Source organism: Stegostoma tigrinum, chromosome 9, assembly GCF_030684315.1.
Source record: "Stegostoma tigrinum isolate sSteTig4 chromosome 9, sSteTig4.hap1, whole genome shotgun sequence".
NCBI lineage: Eukaryota > Metazoa > Chordata > Chondrichthyes > Orectolobiformes > Stegostomatidae > Stegostoma > Stegostoma tigrinum.
This window is the reverse complement of record NC_081362.1, coordinates 97448170-97461191: the sequence shown is the minus strand read 5'-3', so window position 1 is coordinate 97461191 and position 13022 is coordinate 97448170. Positions and strand designations below refer to the sequence as shown.

The 13022-nt window shown below is 47.1% G+C and overlaps 1 protein-coding gene across 1 annotated transcript; it reads right to left on the bottom strand.

Moving 5' to 3' along the window:
* Positions 1–7959: 7959 nt before the first annotated feature.
* LOC125455036 (uncharacterized) lies at positions 7960–10064 on the bottom strand. Its single transcript, XM_048536530.1, has 2 exons — positions 9462–10064; positions 7960–8575 (listed from the first exon to the last, which is right to left on the bottom strand). Exons 1-2 carry the CDS (start codon positions 9922–9924, stop codon positions 8085–8087), a joined length of 954 nt encoding a protein of 317 aa, XP_048392487.1. The 5' UTR covers positions 9925–10064; the 3' UTR covers positions 7960–8084.
* Positions 10065–13022: the final 2958 nt, after the last annotated feature.

Here is a 13022-nt window from a genome sequence, read left to right as displayed (position 1 = left end):
CTAGGCCCGAAACGTCAGCTTTTGTGCTCCTGAGGTGCTGCTTGGCCTGCTGTGTTCATCCAGCTTCACACTTTGTTATCTTGAATTCTCCAGCATCTGCAGTTCCCATTATCGCTAATCTTTCACTTGATGCTACAGTTGTTTGCAGAATGTGTCTAAATCCTCTTTGACAAATGCCCATAAGACTATTCAGCCCATCTTGTCTGCTCCACTATTCACTGGGTTCGTGGTTGATCTGATCATCCTCAACTCCGCTTTCCTGACTTTTCCCCATAACCCTTAATTGCCCTTATTCATTAAAAATCTGCCTATCTCATCCTTGAATATGCTTAATGACACAGACTCAACTGCTCTCTACAGTAAAAAATTCCACTGATTTTCAATCCTCTAAGAAGAAATTCTTCCTCAGCACAGTCTTAAATGCGTGACTCCTTATTCTGAAATTTTACGCTGACGTAATTGACTTTCCTACAGGGGGAAGCAACTTCTCCACATCTGCCCTATCAAACAGAATGTAAAGTTGGGCAAAGAAGTGGCAGATGGAGTTCAACCTGGGAAAGTGTGAAGTAATAGATTTTGGAAGGTCCAATTTGAATGCAGAAAACAGGGTTAATGGCAGGATTCTTGGCAGTGTGGAGGAACAGAGGGATCTTGGGATCCCCGTCCATAGATCCCTCAGAGTTGCTACCCAAGTTGATCGAGTTGTTAAGAAGGCGTACAGTGTGTTAGCTTTCATTGGCGGGGGATAAGTTTAAGAGCCACGAGGTTATCCTGCAGCTCTGTAAAACCCTGGTTTGATCACACTTGGTATGTTGTGGTCAGTTCAGGACGCCTCATTATAGGAAGGATGTGGAAGCTTTAGAGAGGTTGCAGAGGAGATTTACCAGGATGCTGCCTGGACCGGAGATCAGGTCTATGATGAAAGGTTGTGGGAGCTAGGGCTTTTCTCATTGGAGTGAAGAAGGATGAGCGATGACTTGATAGCGGTGTACAAGATGATGAGGGGCACAGATATAATGGATACCTAGAGACTTTTTCCCAGGGCAGAAATGACCATTACAAGGGGGCAGAATTTTAAAGCGATTGGAGGAAAGTATCAGGGAGATGTCAGAGGTAGGTTCTTTACACAGACTTGTGGAACTTGTGGAATGCGCTGCCAGCAGTGGTACTGAAGTCAGATACTTTAGAGACTTTTAAGTGACTCTTGAGTAGGACATGGAGGACGGTAAAATGTAAATTTTGTAGGGTAGTTTGATCTTAGAGTAGGACAGTAAGTTGGCACAAACATCGTGGGCGGGAGTGCGGATACTGTGCCGTACTATCCCATGTTATATGTTCAAAGCCCTGAAGAATCTGAAATGTTTCAATAAGGTCGCCGCTCATTCTTTTAAACTCCGATGAGTACAGATCAATCTACTCAACCTCTCCTCATAAGACAATCCCTGCTTGGAAACAGCCAAGTGAACCTTCTGTGGATTGCCCCAAATGCCGGTCTATCTTTCCTTAGACAAGGGGACAAAAACTGTCCACAGTATTCTAACTGAAGTTTGACTAATGGCTTTTATAATTTTAACAAAGCTTCCCTATTTTTATACTCAGTTTTCTTTGAAATAAAAGTCAAAATTTCATTTATCTTCCTCATTACCAACTGAGCTTGAACCAAACTTCCAGGATCTTACATAATTGATCAAATCTCTTTGTCTTGGTATTCTTGACCTTGATAAAGTTCTGACCAAGATGGGAGGAGAGCACGGTGTCACAACATAACTGGAAAGATTAGACCACGAGAAACAGGAACAGGATGAGGCGTTCAGCCCCTTGAGACTGCTCTGCCATTCACTGGGATCATAGCTGATTCAACATTCCTGTCCACTTTCCTGCCATTTCCCTGTCACCCTTGATTACCATGACTGATCAAGGTCAATCTCAGCCATAAATATGCAGAAGGACCCAGCCCACTCAGCTTTCTGTGGCAGAATTTCAAAGACACGCAACATTTTTGGCAGGGTGAAGGCAGCAACAGGGCCCACAGTAGTTGGGGAAGTGTTAAGGATGGGAGTTACATGCTTGATTCCTGCTGATGAGGGGGAGCTTTGGAGGGAGGGTCAGGATGGGGTGGGTGTGTAGAATGGTAGTATCAGGAGTGATGGACTGCCAGGAAGAAAGGCACTCAGTGTTCGGGAATTGCATCCAGCCACCGGAGCGGGTAACCTTGCTGTTGCTGATGTGTAATAAAGGTGTCAAGAAGTGAAGGAGAGACTGCGGTGGGAGCAAACCGGAGGAGACAGAGTAGCCTCCACGTGGGCAGCTGGCAGCTTAAGGGCCTCCTCAAGATGCGAGAGGACTTTGTGCTCAATGCCATTTGCTCTGGAGAAGGAGACAGTGTCTCCGCAGGCTGAGTATTGCCCGAGGACTCTGTCACAGAACAATGCCAGGAGCTGGGGCATGACCTATGACCTGAAGGAGAGGGTGTTTGCGGCCATTCAGAGGGCCTGCACACACCAACCGTGATGCCAATGCCAACCGTAGGATGGAATGTCAAGTTCCAGAAGTTGCAAACGACCTCTTGGTCTGTGCACAAGACAAATGTATTACTCAGGCCATAGGTGGCCATCCAGTCACAGTGCAGGATCTTTCTGTTGTCCCCCCTTGGATTGATATCTGTTGGCTGTTAATGGCAGCATTTGTTTAAGGTCACTTCATCTCGTTACCCTGTGACAAAATCAGTGCGGCACTCTGGGCAGTTGGCTAGGTGGCCCTAGGTGCAGGACATGACAGACAATGGCACATCACACTGTGAGCATCGTAATCACAAGCCAAAGATAACAAAGTGTGGAGCTGGATGAACACAGCAGGCCCAGCAGCATCTTAGGAGCACTAAAGCTGACATTTCGAGCCGAGACCCTTCGTCAGAGAGGGGATTGGGGAGAGGGTTCTGGAATAAATAGGGAGAGAGGAGGAGGCGGACCGAAGATGGACAGAAAAGAAGATAGGTGGAGAGAGTATAGGTGGGGAGGTAGGGAGGGGATAGGTCAGTCCAGGGAAGACGGACAGGTCAAGGAGGTGGGATGAGTTTAGTAGGTAGGAAGTGGAGGTGCGGCTTGAGGTGGGAGGAAGGGACGCGTGAGAGGAAGAACAGGTTAGGGAGGCGGGGACAAGCTGGGCTGGTTTTGGGATGCAGTGGGAGGAGGGGACGAACTGGGCTGGTTTTGGGATGCAGTGGGGGAAGGGGAGATTTTGAAACTGGTGAAGTCCACATTGATACCATTAGGCTGCAGGGTTCCCAGGCAGGATATGAGTTGCTGTTCCTGCAACCTTCGGGTGGCGTCATTGTGGCACTGCAGGAGGCCCATGATGGACATGTCATCTAAGGAATGGGAGGGGGAGTGGAAATGGTTTGCGACTGGGAGGTTCAATTGTTTGTTGCGAACCGAGCGTGGGTGTTCTGCAAACGTTTCCCCAAGCCTCCGCTTGGTTTCCCCAATGTAGAGGAAGCCACACCGGGTACAGTGGATACAGTATACCACATTGGCAGATGTGCAGGTGAACCTCTGCTTAATATGGAAAGTCATCTTGGGGCCTGGGATAGGGGTGAGGGAGGAGGTGTGGGGGCAAGTGTAGCACTTCCTGCGGTTGCAGGGGAAGGTGCCGGGTGTGGTGGGGTTGGAGGGCAGTGTGGAGCGGACAAGGGAGTCATGGAGAGATCGGTCCCTCCGGAACGCAGTCAAGGGTGGGGATGGCAAAATGTCTTGGGTGTTGGGGCCGGATTGTAGATGGCGGAAGCGTCGGAGGATGATGCATTGTATCCGGATGTTGGTGGAGTTGTATGTGAGGATGAGGGGGATTCTCTTAGGGCGGTTATTGCGGGGGCTGGGTGTGAGGGATCTGTAGTGGGAAATGCGGGAGACGTGGTCAAGGGTGTTCTCGACCACTGCAGGGGGGGGGGGGTGTGGGGAGCGGGTGGGGTGGGTGGGGAAGTTGCGGTCGTTGAAGAACGTAGACATCTGGGATATATGGGAGTGGATGCCTCACCCTGGGAGCAAATGCAGTGGAGGCGAAGGAATAGGGGATGGAATTTTTGCAGGAGGGTGGGTGGGAGGAGGTGTATCCTAGGTAGCGGTGGGAGTTAGTGGGTTTGAAATGGACATCAGTACCATCCATGACCTCATCACCTCAGGGGACCTCCCACCCACAGCCTCCAGTCTTATTGTTCCCCAACCCCGCACGGCCCGTTTCTATCTCCTTCCCAAAATCCACAAACCCACCTGCCCTGGTCGACCTATTGTCTCAGCCTGCTCCTGCCTCACCGTACTCATCTCCACCTATCTGGACTCCATTTTGTCCCTGCAACTCCCCCCGCCCCCGCAGTGGTCAAGAACGCCCTCAACTGCGTCTCCCACATTTTGGCAACACATCCCTCACACCCTGCCCCTGCAACAACCGCCCTAAGAAGATCCCCCTCGTCCTCACATATTACCCCACCAACCTCCAGATACGACGCATCATCCTCCGATACTTCCGCCATCTACAATCCGACCCCACCACCCAAGCCATTTTTCCATCCCCACCCCTGTCTGCTTTCTGGAGAGACCACTCTCTCCGTGACTCCCTTGTCCGCTCCACACTCCCCTCCAACCCCACCACACCTGGCACCTTCCCCTGCAACCGCAGGAAGTGCTACACTTGCCCCCACACCTCCTCCCCCACCCCCATCCCAGGCCCCAAGATGACTTTCCATATTAAGCAGATGTTCACCTGCACATCTGCCAATGTGGTGTACTGTATCCGCTGTACCCGGTGTGGCTTCCTCTACATTGGGGAAACCAAGCGGAGGCTTGGAGACCGCTTTGCAGAACACCTCCGCCTGGTTCGCAATAAACAACTGCACCTCCCAGTCTAGAACCATTTCAACTCCCCCTCCCATTCCTTAGACGACATGTCCATCACCGGCCTCCTGAAGTGCCACAATGATGCCACCCGAAGGTTGCAGGAACAGCAACTCATATTCCGCTTGGGAACCCTGCAGCCCAATGGTATCAATGTGGACTTCACAAGCTTCAAAATATCCCCTCCCCTCACTGCATCCCAAAACCAGCCCAGTTTATCCCCGCCTCCCGAACCTGTTCTTCCTCTCACCTATACCCTCCTCCCACCTCAAGCTGCACCTCCACTTCCGACCTACTAACCTCATCCCACCTCCTTGACCTGTCCGTCCTCCCTGGACTGACCTATCCCCTCCTTACCTCCCCACCTATACTCTCCTCTCCATCTATCTTCTTTTCTCTTCATCTTCAGTCCGCCTCCCCCTCTCTCCCTATTTATTCCAGTTCCCTCTCCCCATCCCCCTCTCTGATGAAGGGTCTAGGCCCGAAACGTCAGCTTTTGTGCTCCTGAGATGTTGCTTGGCCTGCTGTGTTCATCCAGCTCCACACTTTGTTATCTTGGATTCTCCAGCATCTGCAGTCCCCATTTTATCTGTAATCACAAAGCAGTTGAGTTCACTCGGAGAATGGTATTCCAACAATATACATGTGAGCTGTCATCGTGAGCATCAGGTCTTGGTGCCTCTAGAATTGGAGAGTCGAGAACCAGAGTCTGCATTCTCAGAATAAGGGATCACTCATCTCAAATAGAGAGGAAGAGGAATTTTTTCTCTGAGGGGAGTGAGTCTGTGGAATTCTTTACCACAGAGTAATGTCAAGGCTAGTTCATTGAGTTTATTTAAGTCTGAGATTGACAGATTGTTAATTAAATAAGGAAGTCAAGAGTTATGAGGAAAAGGCAGGCAAGGAGAATTGAGGATGATCGAGTCAGCCATGATCCCATTGAATGGCAGAGCACCTTCAATGGGCTGAATGGCCTACTTGTGCTCCTATGATTTCTATTGTGTGTGTCAAGTGTACATTGAGGTGAAGGGTCTCAGCCCAAAATGTCAGCTTTCCTGCTCCTAAGATGCTGCTTGGCCTGCTGTGTTCATCCAGCTCCACACCTAGTTATCTCGGATTGTCCAGCATCTGCAGTTCCCATTATCTCATTTAGCCTGAGATGTGTTGGTTTGTGGCTGCTATCCCACTGCATACATGGCTGAAGGGCATTTTCAGACAATCAGTGCTTTGCTGGGTGCACAGCTGGTATTGATGCCAGGCAGCTTGGTGTACAACAGCAGGTGGTGAGAACACTTGTGCATAACCAGGGGGAGAGACTAGGACTAGGGCAGCATCTTAGAGGCTCGTGGTTCATGAGGTGAGTTTGAGGAGAGTTTGGCAGGAAACCCACTTAGCCCTCATGGCAAGAAATCCTCCATGAAATGCAACTAAAATGAAACTTCACTGAATATAGTAAGATTCCAGTTGTACTGTAAAGGTCATCTTACAAATGTATCCATGGATGAGCAACTTTTGACTCAATCACATGAAGACTTCTAAAACCTGGTGACATATTCTGCAGGGAATAGTTAACAATGGGTTGTACAGCTGATAAGGATAACAATGAAATGCTGAAGAGATGATCAATGCAAAGCTTTGAAGAAGACCTCAAGAGAAAATAGAGCCCAAACTATGACTATCAGCAACCAGTGGACGTAATGGGAAGATCATACCACTTGAAGAAGGATATGCTGTGTGTCATGGGATCAAATCCCACCAGAGCTGTTGGTGCCATTTCAACTCAATGAATGACATTAGAAAATAGCAGGAGGAGTAGGCCATTCAGCCCTTTGAGCCTACTCTGTCTTTTAAGATGATCATGGCTGATCATCCAATCATTTTCTTCCCACAACCTTTGGTCCTTTTTTGCCGAAGAATGATATTTAACTCCTTCATGACAACATTGAATGTTTTTGTCTCACCCACCTTCTATGACAGTGATTTTCACAGGCTCCCCTACATGTAATTTCAGGGCCACAAGGACATGATTGACTCTTAAATTCCCCTCAAATGTCCCAGCCATCCACACTGTAGGAGGGAATTTGAGGCTGGACAGCAAATGTTGGCTGGAACTAAAAAGTATAATTATCCTGAGACAGCTAAAGCTAAGCAGTTTGACAGGAGTAAATGCTGAGAAAATGTTAACCCTGATGGGAGCGTCTAGGTCCAGAGGCACAGTCTCAGAATAAAGGGGCCCCAATTTAGAGCAGAGATGAGGGGGAGTTTCTTCTCTCAGAGAGTTGAGAGTCTTTGTAACTCCTCCCCACAGAGAGCTTGGGGCAGTCCTTATGTGTATTCAAGGCTGAGGTTGATAAATTCTTGATCAGTCAGGGAATCTAGGGTGATGGGGAAAAGGGCAGGAAAGCGGATGTGAGGAATATTGGGTCATTCATGCGCTTATTGAATAGCAGAGCAGACTTGAAGGGCCAAACTGCTTGCTCCTGCTGCTATTTCATATGATCTTAAGCATTTCTTGATCTGAAAGTTCGATGTGGGAATTGTCACTGTAGAATTGTCTGTGTTCGACAAGCCTTTGTGGTCCCAGTCACCATTAACCCCAGTTTAACCCCCTTCACCTTTCTGCTTTTGAGGCTTTTAAAAATTGAATAACTTGGTGAAGCACGACAAGAAGTGGAAAAGGGAGAAATCTAAAACAATTTGAATAATTTTATTTCTTGTATTTAATGTTTGAATAGTTACTCTTGCCCAGTCCAGCTGATGATTCAGTAGCAGCTGGGACTGAGGGGCAGTACTAAGTGAAACATATTTGACTCTGTTACAAGGTGTGAACAGCAAACATAGAGAATCATACAAAGCAGGGATTGCATTAGGAAGTGGAAGGAATCCAAGATTTACACTGGACAGGGAGAGTTACAAGAAACAAAAATTGAATACCGCAGATGCTGAAGATCTGCAATAAAAACACAAAGTGCCGGAGAAACTCAGCAAGTCGAGCAGCAGAAATGGAGAAAGAAACAGAGTTAATGTTTTAAGAAGAAACATTAGCACTGTCTTCCCCCCCACCCACCACACACAGCTGAACCAGTTGAATTTCTCTTATATTTTCTGTTTTTATTGGAGGACATTCTTCCAGAGACATGAAGCGTCTAAACGGTGCGTCTGTCCCTGCCATATTCCCATTCCCTTTTCTGTATTTCTCTATTGCACATAAATCCTGTTAAACTCTGGGATTTTCTCCTCGAGTTCATGAAGCTTTCTGTCGATTCGGGAATCACACAGCAATTCCTTATTGAAACTCTCCTTTTGGATGGTGGTGAAGACTGTCTGGAGAAGATCTTTGATCCCTTCTATCCCATAGAAGGCCTCCTCAGTGCTCTGTTCTTGTAACTGCTCCAGTGCACCCTGGAGCTTATTAAGGTAGGACAGCATATCCTTCACCTTTCTCTGTGCATCAAAGAGCTCAGCAGTCTCTTGTGTCCAAGCCTGCAATTTCCCTCTCTTGTTCTCCCGAAGACCCTCATATTCCACTCTCTTTTCTTTCAGATCCTTTATCTTTTCGTAACAGTTGTTTAGATTTGTCTGTTTCTTATCACATTCTTTCTCCAAATCTCCCTTGGTTTCTGTTGTATTTTTAATTATGTCCTCCCAACGCTTGATTTCTTTGGAAGTGCTGAGAGCCATCGGGATTCCTACAAGAGAATGAATGCATGTTACACTGGGCAGAGTGAATGAAGCGCCTTTCTAAGGCATGAGTACGTGGACTTTCTTTTTATTCGTTTCCTAGCCTGCATTTCTGCACTGAGGCCTTCTTCACTGGGGACTTAGTGTTTCCGCGTTGTGGCTTCAGGACTCCAGACCCAGCTAACTGACCTATAGCACGCAGGCAGTCTGCCTGATGACTCATTCTTCAGCCATTCATGTCACCACATTTTACAAGTTCCACATTCTGTTTGTCAAGTTCCTGTTCTCAGAAGCTGAGTTTATTTCCGATTGGTGTTGCCCCATGTTCAGTGTGAGGTATCTTTGAGCGCTTTCTTAATTCAGCTGCACAGACTCAAATGCAGTCAGACAGTGACCAGCTTGAGGATAGAATCAGCTGAAAGGACATCAGAGGCTTTCAACACAATGAACCTCCAGCTCCACACAAAATGTCAGCCTTAGTTGCCAACTCACTCTGACTCCCTCATTAACCACTCTCACTCTCACTCCCTGAGTGACCTATTTCGCACTCACTCCTTCAGTGACTGGTCAGTCAGTCACTCCCACTCCCTCTGAGACCAATCACACTCACCCCCACCCCCACCCATTATTATTCCTCCCTCACTGTATGTTCACTTTTCCCTCTGAACGACCGTCTGCAGTTCCTTGAATAGTAATAGGAGGCGGAGCCTCCACAATTTGAGACTGACGAGTTTATGAGTTCGCTGACTCTAGATTGTTCCTCACAAAAGCTTCCAAAGAGACTGTGTCAGAGAATGAGGAGCGAGATCATTACCCACACAGTGGGACTGATCACATGAACTGGAGGGGGCTAGCGAAAGGGAAGGATTTGTACGGAATAATCCGTGAACTTACCGATGAAGGGGATGATGAGAAGACCATAGCCTATGTTACGAACAGTTTCTTTCTCTGCTTTCTTCACATTAGCTCTGTCCTGAGTTTCTGTTGTGTGCAATAATTGAACTTGAGAATGATGAAGTTCATCTCTGGTTTTGTCTTTCTCATTTTTCACTGCTATTAATTGCTTGTTCACATCCTCCAGCTGATTTGTCAAGTTTACTATTTCCTGCTCAAGAGACTCTGATGCCATATCTTCGATCTTGTGATCCACACCATCTCTGATCTCTTTGCATTTTTGCACTGAGTTCTGAATTTCTGTGTGAGCCAATTCCACCTCAGACCTGAATCTTCTCCCTTCTGTGTCACTGAGAGGTTTGTCACTAGCATGAATGACGATATCAGCAAGAGTCACGACCGATGTTAATGTGTCTAAATAATGCGGTAAGACTTGCTTCTTGAAATTGTTCTTGTCGTCCATTTCTGTGGTTGTGGCTGGTATAGAGTGTGAGTGAAGATGTCACTAGCACTGTGCAGAACTCCAGCAGGGTCTTGACGGACTGTTATCTGGTGAGAGGTGAACAAAATTTCTCTCTCTCTCGTTCTGAAAGCCAACAGCTCAAGCAGTGAGTGACAGAGCAGGATGTGGTGGAGCTGCTCTTATATTGAGCTCTGGGAGGAGCATTTACAGAGTGTGTGGATCGTGGGGCTGCTTATACATCAAAAAGAAGTGTTTCTTTATGACTACATGGCCAAGGTTTGACTTTGATATTTGCTGTAATTGCGTTACCATTTCCTTCCATCTCACTCCTGCTTAACCCAACTCTGCCTTTGGACCCTTTTATTCTTGCTTATCCCATAAGACCATAAAGAATAGGAACAGGTGTAGGCCATTCAGCCTCTTGAGCCGACACCACCATCCAATAGCATCATGGCTGAACTGAGATTCATCACGCCCACTTTCCTGACCTTTCCCCATCAAGAATCTCTTTGTTTAGCCCTAAATATATACAAGGACTCTAGTCTGACAGCTCTCTGTGGCAAGAAGTTCCAAAGAGGTGCAGCCCTTTGAGAGAAGAAATTCCTTCTCATCTCAGTTTTAAATTGGTGCTCCTTTATTCTGAGATGATACCCTCTGGTCCTAGACTCTCCTTGAGGAGAAACACCATAGAATGAAGAAAAGAACAAAGAAACTTACAGTGCAGAAGCAGGCCCTTTGGCCCTCCAAGCCTGCACCAACATGCTGCCCATCACAACTTAAACTGCCTACCCTTCCAGGGACCCTATCCCTCTATTCCCATCCCATTCATGTATTTGTCAAGACACCCTTAAAAGTCACTGTAGTATTTGCTTCTACTACCTCCCCCAGCAGTGAGTTCCACAACCTTCTGTTTTAAAAATAAATTGCCTTGTACATCACCTTTAAACCTTGCCCCTCGCACCTTAAACCCACGGCCCCTCGTAACTGACTTTTCCACCCTGGGAGAAAGCTTCTGACTGTCCAGTCTGTCCATGTCCTTCATAATCGTGTGGACCTAACAGGTTGCTCCCTCAACCTCTGTTGTACCAATGAGAACAACCCAAGTTTTTTCAACATCTCCTCATAGCTAATGCCCTCCATACCAGGCAACATCCTGGTCAATCTTTCCTGTACCCTCTCCAAAGCCACCACTTCCTTCTGGTAGTGTGGCGACCAGAATTGAACACAATACTACAAATGTGGCCTAACTAAGGTTCTATAAAGCTGCAACATTACCTGCCAATTTTGAACTAAATGCCCTGGCTAACTATCTTTTCTACCTGCGTTGCCACTTTCAGTGACCTGTGCACCTGTACACCCAGATCTCTCTCGCTATCAGTACACTTAAGGGTTCTACCATTTACTGTATATTTTCCATCTGGATTAGACCTTCCAAAATGCATTACCTCCCATTTTTCTGGAATAAACTCCCTCTTCCATCTCTCTGCCCAAGTCACCAACCGATCTATATCCAGCTATATCCTCTGATAGTCCTCATTGCTGTCTGCAATTCCATCAATCTTTGTGTCATCCACAAACCTGATAATCAGACCAATTACATTCTCCTCCAAATCATTTACGTTTATTACAAACAGCAAAGATCTCAACACTGATCCCCGAGGAACGTTACTAGTCACAGCCCTTCATTCAGAAACGCACCCTTCCACTGCTACCCTCTGTCTTCTATGACCATGCCAGTCTTTTATTCATCTTGCAAGCTCACCTCTGACCCTATACAACTCTACCTTCTGTATCAGCCTGCCATGAGGGACTTTTTCAAAGGCCTTACTGAAGTCCATGTAGACAACATCCAATGCCCTACCCTCATCGATCATCTTCGTCACTTCCTCAAAAAACTCAATCAAGTTTGTGAGACACAACCTCCCCTTCACAAAACCATGTTGCCTCCTGCTAATATACCCATTGACTTCCAGGTGGGAGTAAATCCTGTACTGAAGAATCCTCTCCAATAATTTCCCTACCACTGACTTAAGGCTCACCTGCCTGCAATTAGCTGCATTATCCCTGCCACTCTTCTTAAACACGGGAACAACATTGGCTATTCTGTGATCCTCTGGGTCTTTTCCTATAATGACTGAAGATACTAAGATTTCTCTCAAGGCCCCAGCAATTTCTTCCTTTGCCTCTCTCAGAATTCTGGGATATATGCCATCAGGCCTTGGGGTCTTGTCTACCTTAATGCTTTTCAAGACCCACAATACTTCCTCTCTTTTGATCTCAACATGACCCAAACTATTTACACGCCCTTCCTCAGACTCATCATCCACAAAGTCCTCCTCTAGTGAATACTCACGCGAAGTACTCATTTAATACCTTGTCCATTTGGTCTGGCTCCACACATAAATTCCCTTCCCTGTCCTTGACTGGGCCAACCCTCTGCCTGGTTACTCTCTTGCTCTTTACATACAGAAAAGCACAGCACAGTACAGGCCCTTCGGCCCACAATGTAGTGCCGTGGAATAATCCTAATCCAAAAATAAAATAACCTAACCTACATTCCCCTCAATTCACTGGTGTCCATGTGCATGCCCAGCAGTTGCTTAAATGTCACTAATGACTCCACTTTCACAACTTCCACTGGCAAAGTATTCCATGCGCTCACAACTCTCTGGGTGAAGAACCTCCCTCTGACGTCTCCTCTATACTTTCCTCCTAACACCTTAAAACTATGACCCCTCATGGCAGTCAGTCCTGCCCTGGGGAAAAGTCTCTGGCTATCGACTCTATCCATGCCTCTCATTACCTTGTACACCTCAATCAGGTCACCTCTCTTCCTCCTTCTCTCCAGAGAGAAAAGTCCGAGCTCAGTCAGCCTCTCATCATAAGACAAGCCGTCCAGTCCAGGCAGCATCCTGGTAACCTCCTTTGCACCCTCTCCAAAGCCTCCACATCTTTCCTATAATAGGGCGACCAGAACTGGACACAATATTCCAAGTGTGGTCTCACCAGGGTTTTGTAGAGCTGCTGCATAACCTCGCGGCTCTTAAACTCGATCCCCCTGTTTATGAAAGCCAAAACACCATATGCTTTCTTAACAT